This window comes from Macrobrachium rosenbergii, chromosome 49 (assembly GCF_040412425.1).
Source record: "Macrobrachium rosenbergii isolate ZJJX-2024 chromosome 49, ASM4041242v1, whole genome shotgun sequence".
Taxonomy (NCBI): Eukaryota; Metazoa; Arthropoda; class Malacostraca; order Decapoda; family Palaemonidae; genus Macrobrachium; species Macrobrachium rosenbergii.
Genome location: NC_089789.1, coordinates 31,306,233 through 31,329,288, shown reverse-complemented (window position 1 = coordinate 31,329,288; position 23,056 = coordinate 31,306,233). Strand labels below are relative to the sequence as shown.

The window sequence follows — 23,056 nt, the reverse complement described above, 5'->3', positions numbered from 1 at the left end:
ACCAAGAGTTAAAAAGCTGCATTCAAAAAACACCATGCCGCCAGACCCAGACTTTTGAAACATTACCAATGTGTGGGCTTTTATGTATAATACAAAAGAGAAGGAGAACGATTTTGCTGTATGAAAGGTGAAGACCTTTTCAAAAATTTTTTGTGCATATACATCAAGTATATATATATAGAAGAATAAAAGTCATGGAAAGAACCTTTGACCTCTTTTTATTTATCAATCCTCCTTAGTCACAATGTTTATTCCGCCATCTCTCCTTTAATATAAATCGCTAGATAACCTTGAATGATGGGTAATATTCGAAGACACCGCACCTTCCACAGTGGGAAACCCATACTGTTTTTTGCAAGTATTAACGTAAAACATTCAGTGAATGGCAGTACGAGTTCGCCTCACCGTAACTAAGTTACGGTGAGGCGAACTGAAATAATGCTGCCATTCACAATGTTTTCCGTTAATCCTTGCCGAAAACAGTATGGGTTGAGTCCCACTATGGGAGGTAGGGTGTCTTCGAATATTACCCATCTGAATTGAAGGCTATCGTAGTCTTGTACGCACATCCAAAAAAGTCTGCAAGGTCCACTACACTGCTCTCCACTCAACAGTAGACTGGAGGATCGTTGGCACCTCGCAAAAGTAGTTCTTGAATGTGCCTCTTGATAAAAATCCTTTTACTGACTTGCACTGTTTCCTGTCCCATGGCAACAACGTCCACCAGTCAGCTGTAAAACTAAGTATATTTATTAATATAATACAGCATAACATTCATGTAAATTTATGCCATGAGCTAGCATCAGTTATTTAACCTTTTTGTATTCGCTTATTTCGCTGATGGAAGGGTTTCTTTGAGTCATTAACGAATGATGGAAGGACTTTCTTTGAGTCATTAACGAATGATGAAAGGACTTTCTTTGAGTCATTAACGAATAACAATCTACTGTAGAGAGTGATTATAAAACTTCAGAATCTAAGCAGCGAGTTTGGTAATCTTCAAACAATCTAACGAATAACAATCTACTGTAGAGAGTGATTATAAAACTTCAGAATCTAAGCAGAGAGTTTGGTAATCTTCAAACAATCTTATAGTCGCACCAACACTCCTCAAGCTTAAATTCACCGAGCTTTTTCTTGTCCAGTCAAAATCATGACGCGACTTTTACAATACTTAAGAGCAATACTAATAGAACCTAGACTTAAAAGATAAACACGCTGGTAAATTTCGAAACGAAACTAATTTGCAACCGCATCAAAGCCTGTGCATCGAAGGTTAAACAGCCATATTTTTATTTTGTATTCCTAACAAAATGAAAGGGATCTGATTAAATGGGATGGTTTCAGAGATTTGGCTTCATATATGTAATATAAAACTATAGGCCGAAGTAGAAATGACCATTGAAATTACCTTCCGTGGCTCTGGACTCAACAGAGGTTTCGAATTAGATTATGAGTGTGCAACAATATCGATATTATAGAGCTGAAGGGAAAATTTGCCTCTAGATAATAACGAATAATGTAAAAGTTACATTAAAAATATGTTCATGGAAGTAAATTTAGACTTTAGAAAAATTAATGGTGAACCACTAACGTTACAAGTGGAACCAGATTATCGAATTTTTGCCGAAGCATTGCTTCTTATTTAAACGGAATTTACTGAAAATTAATGGCCTTAATCCAGTTTTCAAGCATTAAATTTTGCAATTACGACAGTTAATAAGAAAATTATGAGCTAAAATATGCTAAAACTAATATAAAAACTGCGTCTGAGTAAGAGTGAATTGGGAATGTTCAGATAGCTTAGCATCTTCAAAATCTTAACTCGCCAACAAAATTAAATTCAAGCAAGCAAATAACGTGTTTGGTATTAATGCAATGAACATTAGAGCAATACTTTCTGAAATGCACAGTAATGGTAGCCTGAATTTAGTTTGATGACGGCCTAGTGAAAACAATTTTTTAAAAGCATGACGGTTCACAAGCAGCGTTAAAATAAATATTGGAATCTTATTCCAGTTATCATATAATAAAGCTTAAAAAATTACTTCTGAAAATAACAATTTTAGTTTTATGAGCAATTTCTCATCATTAACAGGGGATATATTGGCGTAGTTTTTGGTGACCTAAAAAAAAAAAGCAGAGTCTAGTATTAAGAAAAAATGGAGTAAAACTTAAAACAGGTTACTGTCAATTCGTAGTGCACGAACTTCAACAGTGCTGAAAAGATTTTCTAATACATACGCTGTTTCATATACAACTTTTTGGTCGAGTCAGTAGCTGTTACAATTAAAAGTCAAGTGTAGTAGTCTATGAAATGTCCGAAAAACTACTACCTAGTAACTAAATAAAAAAATTTACCTTTAATTAGAATAACTTACTGGCGACAAATCTGAAGTCTCATCTCAGGAAGCAATTTACTAATCTGAGCTTATCACGTCTAACTTTGACTTAGTGACCATAACTAAGACTAGCTACAGAACTTGAGTCTCTGTGAGGAGCAGCAAGCGATGAATCGCGATCAGGCATGAAAAGCTAATAGAGAAATGAGTAAATATGCTTGTTATGGCTTCTCATGAAGCGGGTTTTAGTCACAAAATGCACGCTCGTTTCATTCTAAAGATGGTACACTTGAAAACTTAGTTTCATTTTGAAATTTTACTGGTATTTTCTTTTTAATCTCAGGAACATTGAAAAATGTTCATATCAGTCAAATTAGTCCTTCAAACGGGATGTCATATCAAATTTATGTACGAATGGAAAGCTACAACCTAAAGGAACAAATGACGGAAATGGCTTGTTGAGTGACTTGAAAAATAAAGTTCGCTTTGTGAAGAGCTCAGTAGTGATGAATAAAGATATAATAATTATTAAACAAAAAGTAACTATAAACTGTCACCTAAAACTAGAAACGAAAACTTCAAATAATAGTCCAGAGAAACAAAACAAAAATGAAAACTTTGTCAGAATTATTATTACAATTTAGCCACACGACTCTCAGAGTTGGCCTGAAGGGTTTATTCGTTGAATGAATTATTTCTTAAGTAAATTGCAACTAATTAAAAATTCAGTACCTGGATAAACTGTGAATAAGGAAACCCTCACAGAAAAGGAATAAAGTGGAAAAAAAACCAGCCGAGCACAACAGAATATGAAGAATACGACGAAAACTAAGTGAGAATAAAAAAAAATCACAGAAAATGGCCTGGAAACCATGAAGTTGTAATTAGACCCTCAAAAATAAATCAGAAAAGCTCGGTAGGATTTTAAAACTACTTAAGTATTATTGATGACATACAACAGATATGGCTGCTTGGTGGTCAAGGGGAATTATAAATCCGAGTAGACATTACACAACAGATATAATGAGGAAAAACAAATAGGACTAAAATAATCACAGCGAATGCATAAAAAAGGGGGCTTCAAGAATGCAAATCATAAAATTAAAGCAATGAAATAAGAACCTTCAAAAGAAAGTATAACAAAAGATAAAATCAAAAATATTTAAAATGTGTAAATCGACGAGGCATACAGACATTGGACGATTCGGGTAGGAGTGAATAAATGAGTAAGAGGTAGACGTCTGCTGGTTGATGTCACAGGTCCACACCAGACAAATTACTCTCACACACGTTACCATACTCGGGGCAAGCAAGGGTCTAGTTCAACTCAATCTAAGCTAACCAATAGAAATAGAGATAGATAAGACGTAGTAGTAGTAGTAGTAGTAGTAGTAGTAGTAGTAGTAGTAGTAGTAGTAGTAGTAATGAAGATAGGAGGAGGAAGAGCAGACCAATGCTGGTGGAAGGAGGGAACAACTGCAGCAATAAGGGTGAGTTTAGGTAAGAGATATCACTGCACTGCGTTTGTCCGAAACCACAACCATTTTAGATAAGCTTGAGAAGAGACTAAGTCATCTGTTAAATGTGACTATCAAAACCAAAACCGTATTTGTCGTAAATCATGTTCCGTCACACAGTCACTAAAGCGTTTAAGTAAAAAGTTACATAACATGAATGTAGTACAGTATATCGTTAGAAAAAAAAATATTTTGTTCAATTTCTGTTAGAGCGTAAGTAAAAAAAGTTTTTTACTAAACATTTACACATGAAGCTTTTACCAAAAACACACCATGCTCTTTTTTTTTATACCAAAAATAAGCCTAGTTTCCCAAAAATTATTACAAATGTAACTCTGATCACAAAATCTAAAAACCTTACCAGTAAAATAATGATCAGATGAAAGTTTGTCTTCAGTCACATGTTGCTAACAGTAGTGTTTGCCGTCTTCTGCATAGATGACAGTGGCGGACTTTTCGCAACCGAGATCCCTGTAACTCGAAAAAGATGTAGTGAGTTTACCAATCCTTGTAAAACCCTGTTGAAAGTGGCAATTCTATCTTTAAACAACAATCTTTAATAATGCTGAAATTGTTACGTAAAGCATCAGGCAAACATGAGTACTTGAAAGATTCCGTGTTGCCTCAGAAAACTTTGCCTTTCATACCGAACAAAACTGAACTCCTATCATCTAGATTCTAGATTATTCCAGTTATCCTTCAATATTCCCCAGGTCTTGCATAGTTGGTTTTGATTAAGGCGGCCTTATAACATAACGGGCCCTTCCTCAAATGCTGCCAGTGTCAAAATAAAAGAGCCCTGGTGATGACCTAAGATCTCACTCCAATCAATCTAGACCACTCACCACTTTAAAAATCGGGCTTTAACGGTATCGTCCATCAACCTAGAAGCAAAATCCTTTGATACTACAGCTTATCTGTGATCCCCTCAGTGAGTACTGTGATGTATATAGTACACTGAGACACCAGGCATTTAACATTCACAAACTCTACTCGGTACTTGGTGTGTAATTTGCGCCAGTCATTCACACATTTTTGTGGAACCCTGCTGTAAAGGCAACTTCAATCTAGCTTTTTGTAGCTTCTCTAGTTCCGAGGTCTGCATGACCATAGTACCAACACTTTCTCCTATTCTTACTATTGACTAACACCAAACACTCCCCATTCCACTTTCTCACACACACCTATATCACAAACAAACCTACGTTACATTTTAATTTACTCCTCGCATTCCCTCAACAGACTATTCATACATTCATAAATTACTACTTAAATATACAGCACACAATAATTATGAATATAAAAGCTGGAACCCAGAATGCGAATTCATTATTATACTGCTTATACTTTAAAAACTTGATCAGCAAACCCTCTCTTATTAGTATATATTATGAAACAACAAAATACCGCATCTTTACGCTTTTCATTGATAATATTTTTACAACAGCAAATTTAACATAAAAAAAAATTTAAAAATGTTAAACCTCAGCCAATCCCGTTTGTCAAAATTAACAACTCCCACCAACGTACATAAGATATGCAAGAAAAATCTGTAAAGAATCACTTACTTTGTGGTACTGAGATGAGAAAGGTGAAAACTAAGCAAAATTCTCTTTGCATTATCCTGTTAATATCTAGTTTGAAAAGCAGAAAAAATGAAGGAATTAGTAATAAGTAGAATTAAGTGCCAACTAACATATTAAAACAGCTGGTTAAAAAATTCTGGCACCCACACCAGTCTTCCTACAACACAGCACCACACCAACAGACCATCAGGGCAAGCAGCCTGCGCTATAGGATAAGGCCGGCTTTATCTATACGTAAACCAACCACCACCCTCATGAGAACCATGGACCTACCACTAGTCAAACGCCATTGATTGTTCCTAACATTATGACGAGAGAAAATAATCTAAATTTTTACAAATGAATACCACCATTAACACTGTACTTACAAGAATTCAGAACTAATACAAAGCAATGATGATCAAAGATGAGATTGAAATCACTGACATTTCATTGAAAATAAACAATAATTGTTGATAAGTAGCCTATTATGCGACGAAGTCAATCTTGACATACGGGTCTCCAGTCTTCACAACGAAATCATCTTCGATCTTGTCGTATGGCCTCCCTTCTTTAAACTATAAGCATCTTCATGGAACTTTAAGCACAATACTTTCTTTCAAACTAAGATCATCGAAAATCTTGAAGCATGGCCCTCCAATCTTCAAGCTAAAATGATATTCGTTGATCGACTGATTTTGAAGAACGCCCCTCAAATCTTTCCTGTAAAGGGTGACCTGAAACAAGAGAAAACTAGTCAGAATTTTTCGTTCCCTCTTTTTTTCGTTCATCTTCCATAATTTGTTATTATTTAATCTTAAAATTAAAGGAGCAAGTCAAGATTAGCGAACCCACTAGCAGCAGGGTTCGCTTTCTTTACAAGAAGATTATTGGGTTCGTTATTCTTTACATGGGAATAATCGGGTTCGCTGCTCTAGACATGAACACTTCAGTACCAGACATTGATCCCCCAGGGGCTAGTACTAAACAAGGCGAAATATATTTGGCCCTCAAGGGGCTAGTGCTAAACACGGCGAAACAGTGTAGATGAATCACTGTTTCGCCGTGTTTAGTTCTACCCCTCATGTGGAATTGGAGTTCGAACCGGAAAGGGTTGGCCATTCTTTACATGGGGATCATTGGGTTGGCTGTTCTTGACATGATGTTGGGTTCGCTAATCTTGACATGATCCCAGCATCCTTAATTGAAAAGTTTGTTGCTGCACACCTTTAAACTCTGTTTTCCAGCTAAAAGATATGTCCGTACTTTCGGGCACTGCGTTTAGTTAACATCAAATTCAACCTGACAAAAAATGAACATCTCTAAAACTAGAACTTTGGTTTTGCAGTCACATACTATTAAAAAAAATAACCTACAATATATATTATTTTACACAAAAGCTTATCCGAGAAACTAAGATCTTGCGGAGTCTTTCACACAAGCGTAATCCAGTTACCTGCAAAATCTAGCTAACGGCTCAATTGTTTATAAGTCATTCAATGTTGCAAATTCAGACCAGGGCGTTCCCCGGATAGTTTTTTTTATGGCATAATTTGAAGAGATACGAAACAGTTATGCTGTTTAACTATCAGTTCATCAAATAAGCATTCAAAGCGTAGTTCAAGCCTTTTAACTTCGCAAACCTTGAGACAGACTGCAACACTTAGGCAAGTTTTTGTTTTACGAAACTATTGGATCAATTTAAACTAGCAGCCGTGTTCCATTTTTCTCTTTGATATATTTTTTTCTGAGAAGTCTATATGTTTTTCGATATGCAATTTATTATTGAAGACCTTGTTTTCATCCAATATTCTCTTAATGGGAAATATTCTCTTGTGCCGTTGTGGGTACTTGACAAAACGACGTCATCTCATTTTAAACTGTACGGCAAAATTAAATGTGAAAAGTTAATTCTGCTTAAAATGTATCTAAAATAATTAGGCTATATTGCCTCCTTTGTACAGAGGTTCTTCGTATCTTTGATGCGACAAGACAGATTGCTAGTTTCTAAAATCTTATTTGTAAAGGCATATGTAATTTTTTAGAGGGTGTGAATGACAAAAGTTTGCACATTCAAAGACGCACACGTTATTACACGCCAAACATATACGACCAATAATATCGTTTAAACTAATTCTCCAGGGCAGGGTGTTCTGGTCCTGTCTATATCCAAAGTATTTCCAGGTCTTCAGCATATTTCGGCAAGTACCGTTTTATCATCATACACAACTAATTCCTAGACAAGTGGTATAATCTGGACAATTTCCTTTTACACACACAAACCAGTAAGGTTGTTAATCGTCTGGGTTACTGTTTTTGATAAAGTGAACCCGAATATGGATAACCACCCTTGTTATCAGCAATGTACAAAACCTGACAGTTAATGAGTCTTAAACTTCTCTTGTTTGCATTAGGTATTGTATACACATGACAAAAGTTCGTTGCCTTAGACCTCATACGGTTTACGTTACCATCCACTGCAGTGCTAAATGGGAGAACGTGAGAGAAAATGGAATAATAGAAAACGGTATTTTCACATACACTCCAGTATAAGGTTAGAGAGTGTTAGACCATTTCTAGTGCAGGTTGGAGGGGCTATTTCAATTATAAACAAAACATGTCTGTCTGAATGTTATTTATAACAGTTGATTTAAAAATATGCCACCATGTTTTTTAAGTCGTCAGGTTTTTATACGGGAAAAACTCATAAACAATGATCAAGATCCTGAAAGTAAAAGCACCAAATGTGAAAAATTGAATGGATAGACGAATAACGGAATATCAAGAGGCTAAACTTTTAAATACAAAATTTCCCTGATGTTATAGTAACCCATTAATCTATAATTTTCTTGAAAATTGCAATGAAGGATGAGCCAGAGCGTATGTTGCACAGGATTTATTTTGGGTTAGAGGATTTTTCTCATCACCTCCATCGAATCCAAATACCCTTCGTTTGTTTAGGGGATGAGCTTTCCAAGCATTCATGAAATGTGAAATTTCTTCGTGCGCACAGTTTGCTGATTTCCATTAAACCCCGTCATGATAAGCACCAGAAATTTAAATTCACACGAAGTCCCAATACAAACTTCCAGCGCGATTCGGCAGAGGCGGTCGTTAATGACCTCTGTAACTACATGGACAGTAATATTGCCTTCTAAAACTTTGGCTATGGTTCAACAAGTAATTTGATCAAATGAAAATCCTAAATTTCAACGACTCCTCTCCCCCTCGCTCCTGAACCCAACAAGGCCCTCGGCATTCGTAAAAATATGAAATGCTACCCTTGACCTGCCAAGGGTTGTTGTTAAAATTGAAAATTACTTTAGTTTTTAAAAAAAAATCTGATATAAAAAGAGATTCGTAAGTATGCAATACAAGTGGTTTTCCAAAGCACAACTTTTATTGCAGAAGCATTGTAATGGGAACTAAACACAATATGACAAAGGTTATCACTATTATTAATCAGATGATGAACCTTATTCATATGGATCCCACAGGGACACTGAACATTATTAATATCTCTTTTTCTTTTTATAGGGAAAACCAAGACAATTCGGCATTGCTGTCAATTCTGCAAAACAAATGCAAAACGCCTGTAAAGCACATGAAATTCACTTTTGTTGTATTATTTCTAACTATTTAAAGAACTTCAATTATATAGTTGGGTCCAGTAACCGCTTTGTCATTTTCTCTTAGATAAAATTGTCGTGTGCAAATCAATTCTATAAGAGGCTACCTCGCTCAGAAAAAAGAGTAACAAGCAAAATTTCCTGGCGTAGTTTCTTACAACTGCTCATATAACTATACATGCTAGAACATGTGTTAATAAAGAGGAAAATAACTTTTAAAAATCTTGATTTTCAGCTTAAATGCTGCAGTAATCCAGTTCTGACTGCTGATAAGAGTATGATACTCAGGTGTACCATAAGAGTGTAATGTACCAAAAGAGTGTCATTTGTCTCACAGTATAGTGTTTTAAGGGTACTAGCCAACATCTTAGAAATTTTACCTTAATTATATCTTGATGAGCGTTCTATAAGAGACTTGTGGTCTACTGTAGTATTCAGAGTGGACTATTGCAACTATCAATCTTCCTTAGCTGCAACTCAGGAAGCTGCAAAATATATTAAATAGGGCAACAACATTAATAAAGTGTATTACACCTCGAGACAAGATGACCACTTTATTCAGTTCCACTGGCTCCTTATCAAAGCTAGAAAAAATAATGTTAGTAATATGCAATGACTCAACCTATCAAGACTTAATTTCAAAATACTTGAGAGACTTGTTGCGTATAATACAGCCAATGGATGGAGTCAGCACAATATTGGCAACAGGTGGTCTCAAGATGAACTCTGAATGTTGGTTTTAGGCCGTACAATGAGCTCCCACTTGAAATCAGGAGGCCTAAAAATATCTAGTTTTCAAGAGAAAACTAAAGACGTTATCAATCTCTTAATATTATGATAAGTGTGTATTGGTTATTCAATATGAACTAAGCCGCATACATTTCAAAATGTCTGTTATTATGTCAAAGACAAGTGAGTTACAGGTCTCACAAAGTCTCTCTGGAGAAGTGAGACCTGAGAAAAGGGAAGGAAAAGTTAAGACAAGAAATCGAACTGTATACATTGCATGTAAGGCTCTAAAAGAAACTAGGCACAAGCAAATACTAGAAATGGACGAAATAAAGGCAGCTCAGTGATTAAGCATCTTCAAAAGATTAACTGTAAATATAAAGAAATCCATTGCGACAGGGTCAGCTCACTTGGTGAGGTCTTCCTGTACTCTTAATCATTAAGAAGAGGGCTGCTAAGTCAGGTGGGACAGACAGCACAGATAACTATCCCTTATCGGGACGTCCAAAACTCCAGCCATCAATGAACAAGTGGGTATCCTTTGTCGCATGAATACGGATGACAGATGAGATAGCAGAGACCACGACTATCGTTATTAACCCACCACATTTTTTAGACCCACAGAGGGGAAATGAGAAGCTGTCTACAGAAAGGGTACCACAAATGTTGACACCAGCATCGAAGCTGGCCAAAGTGGAAATTTTCTACATCTTACAACCCATAAGGAGGCAAGGGTTCCCCACCTTGGATTTGATGAAAGATTCAAAGCACGCCATTAAATCATCCTGGTTCTCTACCTCTCCAAAAATTCACGTGGTAGCAACCTGCACCATGGTAGCTGTTGGCTCTAGGATTCTAAGAGCGGCGTTGGTCTACAGCAGCTGGAAAGGGGCGAAACCATTTGACGGAATATGACGCACCTGAGTTACCTGAAACAATTATCAACGTGTAACCGGAAAGCTGCAAGCAGGCTTGCTGTTGGTCTTAGTCAATGCTTTTGTCAACACAGCATCTTTTGAGGTGGCTGAGAAGGTCAATTGTTACTGAAATGTTGCCTCATGCCCGGGCAATGCAACTTCTACATTATTCCCTAAGCTCATATAGCACGTGCGTAGTAACCATATATATCTAAGTTGTAGACGAGTATTTGAAGGTCCATAATGCCGGGTAGCAATGCTTGATCATCGGTGGATCAGGTGCACTGAAGTCAGAGCAGACATTTGAAAATGAATGAAGAGCTGTCTCTTCTCTGGTGACGCTTTCTAAGAGAGACCAAGAACTTTTTTAATAAACCTTGTAACTTGACCAGTCAACTTACAATTAACAGAAACAATGGAAAGCTTTAGGCAAGGCTAAAAAGTCGACGAATAATATACAAAATTATCGTAATTTTGGGATGATTTTTTCCTATGTCAAGGATATTTTTAATATTTGGATGTATGAAGATCTAGGCTTTAAATCGGCCGTTAAGAAATAGAGGCAACTAATGGCGAATTCTTGTTAACTGGCAGTGAAAGTATATAGTCTTCATTTTCAAGAACAAATAAAATTTTATTTGTCAAGACTAAACATACCTCAACAAAAACTACCTACAAATTTGAATATTTTATGACTTTCTGAAGATTGGATTTAAGAGAAAATACCTGTAGCTGTCCTAATTCGGCTACCTCTGCAAGGAGACGACGGGAGATCACTCTTCCCCTCCCTCTCCCCCCATCCCAGCCCTACAAATATTATGAAGAGAGACAATCCCTAGTCTACTTACTGTTTTGTCCACAAAATCTCTTTCAAAGGCCACAATCTGAACCCACATATTCTACCAAAACTAGTCCCAATACTCGTAAACACACTATTGTCGGTGACCTCTTGTCCCCCTCAAACCCAGTCGCTTCCTTGACTTAAGATAGGAAAGATTTTCCCAGCAATAAAATAAGCAGTTAAAACAGAGCCTTGGGATAACGTCTTTATAACTCAGTTTTCAACGTATGCTACAAGACTGAATTTTTTGTTTATCAAGGCATATGCTTTACTATTAACTCATCCTCCTTCCTGGTATCTTGACAACTTAGCCAGGACTCATTGTTATCACACCGTGACTCATGGTCACCATCAGGGTAACTCATCTTACTCATTTCTTTTGACAAAAACCAATTATTTTTACATAAAAAGTACCATATCAATAGTCCAAGATATTTTCAAATCAATATACTTAGCACGGACAACGGAAAAACATACGTTTGAAGTTAAATTCAAAATGAACCTAATTTTTTTTTTTTTGTTAATTCCTTGAGGTTGGCTTCCTCGATAATGAAATGGGCACCGAGTTTAATAGCTCATTTATTCCTTAAGATTATTTTGACATAACTATGATGAACATCAAATGCCTGCCTGTCTTTCAGCTGCATGGAATGTTACTTGCTTCTAAATCGCCTAAAATTACGCCAAAAACCCGAATAGCATTCAATTATGGACGATTTGATAATTCTGAACAAGTGTTGGCTAAAATTCTCCCTCCAAAACCAATTTCAGAGGAGCAAACCTCAAGACTTGATGAAATTCTTGGTTATGTTAGTTTTTAAAATCAGGCGTTATAAAAGTAAATAAAATTGTAAAGGAGAGATGTGTTTTACCTGACCTTTCTAAATAAACTTTCTAATAAGGTTTATTCCTCACTTTGGGTTAACGAAGGACCTTGTAATCGTTTACTTTTCAGATTTCTTTACCAGGTCCCGTTTTCACCGAAGGGGCTTTCTAAGACCCTCTTATTTTCACGTCCACATTTGTAACATTAAACTCATGGCACTGGAAATAACATAACTTGCCAAACCCTAAACATCATAATATTCGACAAGAATACTGTTAATAGCCATAAGACAATCAATATAGTTAGCAATTAATTCTAAGTTACCAATACCTCACAGAATACTGAAATCTAAATACTTCTTTATTTATCTGCTTTAATTTTCAGTGTTCTCTCTCCGACTGACATTTTAAGACATTAAAACCTTTCTCCATGATCAATAACTGCGGCTACTCTGCCTTGACATCCATAGCGTGCAACTTAACGTTTTTCTCAGACAGCCGATACATTTGACAAACTCCAAAATACATTCTTTCGTTATATGGTGATCAGCACAGTTGCCAAAATTATCGATTTTGAAATTTAATCCCTTCTCGATATGACAATATTTGGCAGTAAAAGCTATGCAGATTATAGTAGAAAGTGGTAGAAAATAAATATAAAGTAAAGCTTAAAATCGTAAAAATGGAAATTGCAAAATCCTATCTTTCGAAATAGCGCCGATTGATTTGACTCGCTCAAAAGAAAGCGGCCCATGAGAGTGTTCAGTTGTCAAAGAGAGGGTGAGGACCGACGTAGATCTCTGGATTCTTTTCCACTATACGATACCAAGAGAAATTGTGATCTTGCATACACTTTACAGTCACGTCGGCTCCCAGCGAGGTTATGCACCCCAAAAAAAAAAAAAAAAAAAAACTTAGCTCCACATGAAGTCAGTGCCACCACTGGCCGATTTAGCCAACAGATGTTAAAACTTATATAACTTAAATGAAAAAATATTCATATTTAACCTTGTATTTAAACATTTGCGTATCATTAGCAAATCCCCACGGCAATTTCCAGGCAAGGATTGTTCCCGCTAACGATTGCTCATATTTAGCTACTCTTATACCCTTAGCAGTAATCAATATTAGTCTTTATTGGTTCTTGCATCATGATCATTGCCACAGTGCAACACACCTGGGACAAATGCCACAAAAATGAACTAGCCAGCTCGCAAGTAACCTAGCATTTATAACAGCTAGCACACCACTTCGGCGTATTATTACTGCTTGCAATGTTGTTAAGATTTATGTTAGTTAATAAAATGTTTCCAGCATACTCAAGTGTATGGTGCTGTACTGGAAAGTAGCTTAGACTTTGGTGTACATGACACTGTTTCATAATACTTACATTATGTATTAATCTAATAGGGCATGGGATATGTGCAATGAGGACCGAGTTTGTTAGGGGACAACTTCGAGGATGACATCACGCTCCGATATGCCCCGGTGAGAGAACCAGCCAGTCATTTACAAGGAGTGAACTCGGTGGGAAAAATAAACTATAAATACATTTAGCGACTTAATAAAATAACACCATATATCACAAAAATAGTCAAGATTTTGTGAGAGCTCTAGTATGGATTTGACCATAGGGTGTACGTCATATGAGTATTTTAATGCCTTTGCATACACGTACATACAAAAAAAAAAAGAGGGCGGAGTGGGTGTTGCGGGCGGTTCCCGCAGGTCGCTTTGGGCGGACTGGAACCAGTTTAGAAACCTACTACTTTGCTCACTTTGTTTGGTTTTATGTACAGCCCTCCACAGGGATAATTCTCTCTCTGGCGGGCTCTTGTTCGTTTTCAAAATAAGGTGCTTCCTATGTTTTATAATTTTCTTTCAGTGTTTTCTCGTCAATATCGTAGCTCCTACAGAATAGGAGAGTCTTTCGTTCTTTTTTAAATTTGCTTTCTTCTTGTATGCTGGTTTTATTTCCTACGGACTGTAAGTTTATTAAATTCCATAGAAGATTATTAATCAAAGCCATGGTCCGTATTGTTTTTCACCTTTGACACATTATTTATATACTGTGCACTTATTGCCATCATATGTTTTATGTTTAGTATCACTATGGCCTTTTACACAATTTTTACACTTGTAAATGCTGCTAGCACATTCATTTGATTTGTGATTTTCACCACATCTAGGGCAAGCTTGGTCATTTCTACAATTTGTTGCCCTATGGCCAAATTCCTGAAGTCTCATTAAATTTTAGTCCTCACTAAGGGAACCATTACGTAACAAATTATGTGTGACCTAAAGTACATTGTTGTCAAGTTATGTGTAAAAAAATTAATAATATATTCAGTTAAACTATGGAATATTAAAAATTATCATTCTAGGGAACTAGAAATTAAAAACAAAAGTGGACCCTTCTGGTGGATTAAATGAAGCCCACTAAACACCTGCAACAAATATGATGGAACTGGTATTGCTTCCTTATGGGAACCCACTCAGTGAGCGAGTTTGGAAACCTGACATTACATCTGTGCTGGACTTCTACAGTTCGAACCGAAATGGCTTTACATGATCGAATAACTGATTGCCAAATTGCTTCAAATAAAATAATGCAGCTGGAATTTTGATATTTTTAATGTGCTAATTTGATACAGTTTCGAAGAAACTAGTGTAAATCCGGCCCTACTCCGTTAAAAACAGCCTTTCAGAGCTTCAACACAGGGACACGAAAATGAACCTACACTACTGCTTCACTTAAGGCTTTCTGCAAAAGGACAGTTAAATGACAAATAATTACAAAAACACGAGCAAAGCTTAAGTACAAACTTAAGCAAAAACTGTAATCCTACAAATAACGACACCCCTAGCTCCCACTTTTAATTTCACAATGATTTTTTTGACAATTTTTCGGAGACGGACATAAAAAAAAGTTCCGCATAACCGGTTCTACGCAAAACAAATTCCAGTCGCAACACTCCATTAAAAACAGGAAAAAAGTTTTGAGTACTGTGGCTCACTCTTTGAGGAAAAAACATCGAGTTTTCCAACAGTGATACCATAATATTAAGACAAATACCTTACCCTCTTTCACGGAAGTTCGAAAGACGTTCACCCAACGAAAGCAAAAGCACGAATGTCGACTCGAAAGTTCGAAACCACCATGGGTTCCAACTCTGCACCCAAAATTTCAACCCATCTCTTTTAATTACTTTTTTTCTTGTTCGTTGTTTTAGTAACATAGTAATTTTAACATTCTGATATCGATTTGACCTACATAAATCTGAGATTATTCAACAAGACTTAGGTTACGCTAGAGTTTGCATTTTTAGTAGGATTTCAATATACTATATCCTGACATGGCTAACTATGGAAGGAAAGGGGAGTGGGTGGGGGAGAGATCCAAGGCAATTGGTGGATTAATGGGCTATGGTTGGGGATGTTAAAGAACTACTGTCATGCTCGTTAACGAGGGAAATAATTAAGAAAAATGATTACACGTGCAACTGTGTACAGGTTCGTTATAATTCTTCACTTTTAAAACTAATACACCTTATTCGACTGATTCAATATGAAATTAACGCAATTTCTTTCTGTTGTAAACCAATTGCAGTATATATCCTTGTTACACGAAGATTTGAAATGAACTTCTTGGAAACTTATTAGTTGCTTCGAATCCAAGTAAATTCTGAGCCAAATAAACGCCAAAATATATGGACACACGAAGACGCAAGGACATTTCACATTCATCCGGCTATTTTCAGATTATTACAAAAGCATACCATCTTGGTGTCACACTTTTTCATCTAACTGGCTAGTAGCCTTAAAAGCAGGCATTTTACCATACAGTACTTACAACAATGGTTGTCAGTCTTTTTTTTTATACTTTTGCCCCCTATAATTAAAGGAGCACGATATAGGTGATGTGAATGTACAGGGCAGTGCATGTTAGCTTGAAGAATATGTAAGTTTACCTTATGATAAAGGATTATAGGTGCCCCCAGCAATGCTACTAGACAGGTCCATACTCTCACCATCAGCTGAAACTGAGCCCTTAACAGAGGTTATAAATATCTCAAAACATAAGGTGTAAACCACATTAATGCAAGAATTTTCTTGGTGTTTTGTTGGCTTTTGTAGTATCTGCAGTACTATTGGACAGCTAGCAAATGGAAATATTCTGCAAATGTGCGCGCATTCATACAAAGAAGCGCGCAATTCCAACTACAGTCTATGTCAATGGAAAACTGGAGCCACATTAAGCTTTACATTAAATTTCCAATTTTAACGTCTTCTAAATCATGAAAGCTTGTAAATGCAATGTGATGTTCTACCAACATTGTCGCAGCCTGTAAAACATATTTTATTCATACCTTTCGTAATGGTAGTTAAGCTTACGCTTAATTTTTAGGAAGTATAAGTTTGACGGATATTTTATATGAAACAGAAAGTAAAAGAAGTGATAGTTTGACTCCTAATGATTAATTTTAAAAAATGAGAAAACTACTAATTTTGGGCAGAATTTTCCATGTTTAGCTGTGTAGGGGCACATAAGGAACTGTTACAAGGTGTTGTTGTTCCAGTTAGTCACAATAAGACTTAAAAAGACTTGCTCAGCGAGTGGGTTGTCCCATTTTGATGAATCGAAGATATCTATCCACACCTAATAATGAAAAGCACACCACCACCTTCACTTACCCAACCAACATGGTCAGAGACATGTTTTGTGCTGCACTTATCCACCTGGCAACTCATCCTGCAGAAATTTAACCTAGCAAGCTTTAATGAGGAAGAGACTTTTACATTGAAATGATGTTCAATAAAACTCAGATAAAAAATATTGAGTTTTTCCGACTATACAAATGACAGTGAGGTTACAGGATGCATACAAAAATCTCTTCTCTTCGTTGCTTAGAAAGGGAAAATCCAAGTCTTGGAATGCGACTTGAGCTTTTGATGAATCTTGAAGTTTTGAGGAGGGAATGTAATCTCATTTTCTTCATATTAACTGTCCCTTTCATCTACACACGTCGTTTATCATCTCGTACACTGAGTGACTGTATTGAAACTGAAAACCATTTGGACCAAGTCATACTAGTATCACTGAGGAATACAGATGCATTTTTTATTTATGGCCAAAATCACTCAATCACTGAAGGTTGAATACCACCTTATACTGTAATTGCCAGTAAATGGTTGTGCACCTCTTTTGTCATTACTTTTGAACATTTGTCTATTGCCTACATTTTTTCATTATTATTTTTATTCTGATTACTTATTCCAAAATTCACTGATGATATAGGGCAATTTTTGCTTTTTCTTGGGCTTCTTTAGATGATGCCTTTAAGTCTTGTTGTCAAAATCATTATTACCATACACATATTTTATGCTAGCTAAATTTCCATCAACATAGCTATTAATAAATACGAAAATAGCCCGAACTTCTCCATTAAAATGATTTTCTGTAACACCAATTCCACAAGACTTGGACAGATAAAAACTCCGTAACTTTCAAAAACAGGGCAGAAAAAGTTGAAAAAACAAACTGAAATTTTTATTGCATATTAAATACTGTACAATAACTGACTGCTGTACAAGCCACATTTTCTTCATGTGCCAAGTACCAGAGGCACATTTCTTTTTGTGACCAAAAAGTATGCTCGCTCAACTACAGTACTTGAAAATGTGACCTTCTTGGAATCTGTGAACCTCAACTATGACTGTGAAGTGGACACTGCTATTTCTCCCCAAATTCAAAACCAGGTCTGAAGAGTGTGGCTAATCAGCTCACCTTAACTCAATTAGGCTCTATCAATAACTGCTTGTCTCGTTTTTCACAAAGTGTCAAAATTATACTTGTATACAAAGATGTACAAAATTTCTACTTACAACGCTACACCGGTAAATCAGGCATCTATATACACAAAATCATGATATCATCTGTCTGCAGCAAGTTCAAGTTTTGGTTGATGAATAAGGCTCTGTCTGGCAATGACGAAAACATCAGAATTGGGAAGGTCAGGCTCCACATCCAGTCATACTAGCCTAACAGTACATAGACAACCTTTCAAGTGTGACAATCTGTGAGTACTAATTACTTTGTTGGCCTTTATACTTGTGTAATGAAAACAGCTGAAGATATCTAGCACATATTTACAAAAATAAAACAATACAAAGATTCACTCAAAAGTTCTGAATACCTATCATTGAGATCTAAAAATATTTTGCATTCACTTTCATACCGTACAAAAATATCACAAACAGTTTGAAGGAACCTCTATGAATTTATCATCATTATCATTAACTGTTGCCAAAACCTTTCGAGTTTGATTTTTTTTTTATCTATGGATAAAATTTTCCCTTTTCATAAACAATAATATTTTAAAAATCTCCTAAATACTAGTCACTTTGTACATTGTGTGGTCATTAATAGAAAAATGGAATGTCATATAGACGTGAAGATAAACACTTTTAATAACCAAAGAAAAAAATGTTGTACGCATCACAATAATCACTAACGAACACTTTCCAGTGCATTCACAACAACACTTTTCCAAGTGTCTGTCTTTCAAACTGTCATCTCTTGTAATGTGAGCCAAACCTTTCAAAATTGTGTCCATTTTGGCACACGCGGTTGGCCACACTTTTTTTGCATATCACAATTCACAACACACTGGGGGAGGGGGAGGGCATTAAACTCCAATGATAATGCTCAGTAAATATAACTGGGAATTTCACAGTCTATAGTGTGTATGACTACTGTCCACTTCATCCAATATATGCACCAGTGTGACACACTATGCTTTTCCCACCACCGTACACACACGCCTGCCTGCCGCCTGCCTGCCTGCCCATCGATTCCTTCCCTACCTTACCCCAGTATGATTGGGCAGCTGTAATGTAGTTCCTGAGGGTGCTTGCCAGCTACAATTATACAGGAAGACAAAAGAATGCCCTAGAGGTGCTGTTGCTGCTGCTGCTGTTGTTGTTGCTGCTGTTGCTGCTGCTGTTGTTGTTGTTGCTGCTGCTGCTGCTGTTGCTGCTGCTGTTGTTGTGTCGATGTATGAATTGGTTGTGATGGTTCAAACTGTAATGGAATAAGAGGGTTGGCTGGAGGAGATGCGTGATGATGATGGGCTGAGGTAGGAACCTCTTGCAAGGCCGCTGGAGGTAAGCGATGTGCCGGAGGTCTCATGATGTCGTCGGCCTGAGGACAATGCTGTCGAGGTCCTGGTTCCGGTGTGTAGGTGAAGGTCAGATTTGTTGCATATATGATGCCATCGTGCCGAACTAGTGAGACTGGTACCTGCAAATTAAAAGTATGTTTTTAATTCCGTTGGGGGTGCTCACAACACTCTTGTAAACCCTTCAGGAATCCTCAGAAAAAAAACTTATTTTTGACTCCCCTGCTGCCAAGTTACTATCACTCTATATATTTACTGGAGAATTGTACAGAAAGCAAATTAAAAGTCTAGTCATGATGGTAAGAGATTACTAAAAGATACCCACACGGAATCAAAATACTGCATAGCCTTCCCTATCTTACAATAACAGCCTGTAACACTGTATACAAAAATATGTCCGAATAACATTTTGTTAAATATTCTCTAACACATGAAAAATCCTATTCTAATATTTTACTCGATACTGAATAACATAAAATTAATAACCTCGGTCCTATCAAATAATAGTCACACTAATTACACATATTCCTTGGCAATATAAAAGCGCTCATAATTGTACAGAGGTCAGTGTACAGCAATTGTCATTGATGTCCTAACATTACCATACTTCGAACATCAATGACAACCTCATCTTAATATTAAGGAAAATGATGTCACATCCAGCGCATAGAGATATGAAATCACTGGAATAGTAATTACAAAAAACTGCTTATTTGCATACCTTCTTTGTCATTAAGACTGCAATGGCTACAGAAATTGATGGTACTTTCTTTGAATACGGGATTTAATAACTTTCTGCCATTTAGTTTTAAACGAAAAGAGGTATTTAATATATCAAATATTGTCTTTGTCATTTATTCGCCAATAAATATAGACTTTTACTAGATATTAAATATCATTTATTCACGAAAAATCCGGGAGTTATTACAGATAGCACACAGCCATGACGCAGGAGCTGAGAGGAGTTACTTATAAAACAGGAAATCAAATCCGCGACGTCATCAAGTTTGCTGATCATGAACACTTCTGATTTCACTGTGGAAACTCACAGCTGGCAAACATTCATTAGTTATTCTAAGACCGTAAAGAATATGAAGAGCTACAATCACAGTATACTGTATCATTAACTTTCTAAGACAGACCTTTTTAGTGAAAGTTTTTAAAATCACTGACATCGATTCATATAACTAACAGTGATCGTCTGCAGAAACAAAATTACCCACAGGTGGAATCTAAATACAGTATTAAAAAGAAAGATTACGGATCTGTGACTGACCTGTGTTGGCTGACGGACCCACTGCCAACCTCTGCGGAAGGCAGAAATATCAGGCACAACACAGAGCATGGATTCCTGACATCGGTACATCGTCTCTGCTTCTACGTCACCAAACCACACGCGTAGATTAGGGGTAAAGGATTCTCCAGTCAATTCAAGCATTGCCACATCGCCTCCACCGTTAAGCTGAAATACAGGACAAGGATTACAATCCACCGTAAAACAAGCCGAATGAGGTCATAAAAAATCTCGAGATTTTGGTCAACGTCTTTGAACATTTGACCGTGAACTATTGTTCTCACCTTTAGTGATTTCAAAAATAAAACAAAAACAGTATCCCTACTGTATCTAAAAGTACCGAAACATCAAAATACATTACAGTATCTCCTTTTTTGTGCAAAGAGCTAGAACATCAAAATAATACATTACAGTACTTCTTTGTTTGTGCAAAGAGCTAGACACCTAGAATAAAATTTACTTTTACAAAGATTAACCAAACACCAAGTGTAGAGATTCCTTAAGACCTTATATCACAAAATATTATATGAGATGAGCTCACAATAGGTCTTATGCTAAATATTAAGGACTGCACGGACATCCTGGGTCTTTCACTGATATATATACTTGAAATCATGAATTAACAATTGATATCTGCCCCTAAGAGTGGCTATTTTTGACCTTCCATCAATGACTACACTGTAATTTCGTGTAAATATTTTATAAGAAGTATTAATAAAATAAGGACTGTAATAATAAACCTTTCTCAAGCACTACACTTACATTTAGTCGGAACACAATTTGTATTAAAAATCAAGAGCTATAGGAACATTCTAAAACTTCCACCACTCACATGCAGAGAGTTGACAATAGGTACTGGAGTGACAGGAGCGCGGACAGGACCCATGCCTTCGTAAAACTGATACTCGGCCTTATCAGTACTGATGATGGTCCACGAGGCTCCGTCGTTTATCATTTCTTTGTTGGGCTCTTTTGGGCACGGTGTTGCCTGGGGGAAAATTAAACATTATTAAAAGACTGTTTCCCTTCCCTTATCACACGATACAATTAAAGAGCACACATAGGCACTAACTCGAAGACCATTGCTTTCTTGCTATCAAAAATAAGTAGTAGCGATTCAAAGAGAAACTGCTGAAGATTCCATAACAGAAATTTCTTTCAATTACTATAAAATGAAAAGATGCATTACAAAACTATTTCAGTTCTTTTCATTGCAAACTGGTAAAAATAAGGCTAAAAATAAGTGAACTATAACCATTATCTATTTCTGATGTTTTTCCTGAAAGCTCTTGCCCACCATTTTTAAATTACAATTTTTTCTTTCTACTACTAGTTGAGAAATTCCTTTAAAAATAAATATTATATTTTCATTTTTTTTATTTGGAATTGCTTGGTCTATCTTATTATCCTCGATTTATGTGACCTCGCCTTTTCAAGTCTAATTATGAACTTTTTTACATACATTGATTACCTGAAACTGGAAAATTTGTTAAATTTTGAAAGATTCGTGTGTGACCTCTCCTTTTAAACTCTGGCTATAAATATAAAATAATTTTTTTCACAATTCTCTGCCTGAAACTGTTCAGTGTAATATGTTTCCCCTGATTCTGAAGAACCCACATCCCCTTTGCAATGTTAAATACAGCCATTTAATTTTTCACGCTGCCTCACCTGGAACTGAATGATGCGTTCTTGGCTGAGGCAAAGGTACATGCGTTCGGTGTCTTTCATGTAGAAGGCGCACTTGTGCAACTGGGAGACGGGATCGTCGGCGTCCAAGAGGGCAGTCTGTTTGTCTACCTTCCGGATGATGAGCCGGGGCAGGGCCATGCCCGTCACGGCACAGACCAGCTTCACCGTCGACCCGTAGTGGATGTAGCCGTCTCGCACGTTGAATTCCTCGCTCTCGCTCTCGTTGTCGTCAACTGCAAACGAAGGTCGGGAATCAGTCGGTGAAGGATTTATGGACAAAGAGTAGCGAATAAATATCTATTAATTAAATGCAATCAATGAATGGTTATTAATGAAAGTGTGGTAGTGACAAAGTATAGTAGCTAATCAAAATGTATCAATAAAAATCAAGTAAATAAATATTTTATAAATAAAATGAAGCCATTGAAAATTTATTTATAAAAATGTATTTGTAAATGCATCACATTTACAAATAAGAATAAAGTGAATTTGTTGCCTGTGCTTTATAACATTTCTTCAGTAAC

General features: G+C 36.4%; 1 protein-coding gene and 1 long non-coding RNA gene across 15 annotated transcripts in view; both read right to left on the bottom strand.

Moving 5' to 3' along the window:
• Positions 1-201: 201 nt before the first annotated feature.
• On the bottom strand, positions 202-15,519 carry LOC136832241 (uncharacterized). 3 transcript variants are annotated; one of them, XR_010851135.1, is made up of 5 exons: positions 15,447-15,513; positions 9,434-9,538; positions 5,814-6,161; positions 4,221-4,330; positions 202-731 (listed from the first exon to the last, which is right to left on the bottom strand). It is a non-coding gene; the product is annotated as an uncharacterized lncRNA (long non-coding RNA). The 3 variants fall into 3 exon arrangements; XR_010851134.1 differs by lacking the exon at positions 9,434-9,538 and having other exon boundaries at positions 15,447-15,519; XR_010851136.1 differs by lacking the exon at positions 9,434-9,538 and having other exon boundaries at positions 15,442-15,505.
• Positions 15,520-17,901: 2,382 nt separating this feature from the next.
• The window catches only part of LOC136832238 (recombining binding protein suppressor of hairless-like), a 385,818-nt gene continuing 380,663 nt past the window's right edge, over positions 17,902-23,056 (bottom strand). For all 12 annotated transcript variants that reach the window (XM_067093094.1, XM_067093098.1, XM_067093100.1 and 9 more), the window contains 4 exons: positions 22,512-22,765; positions 21,673-21,828; positions 20,823-21,008; positions 17,902-19,668 (listed from right to left, as the gene is read on the bottom strand). In XM_067093094.1, coding sequence (XP_066949195.1) covers positions 19,318-19,668; positions 20,823-21,008; positions 21,673-21,828; positions 22,512-22,765 — 947 coding nt within the window. In that variant the 3' untranslated portion in view covers positions 17,902-19,317. The remainder of the gene's footprint in view (positions 19,669-20,822; positions 21,009-21,672; positions 21,829-22,511; positions 22,766-23,056) is intronic.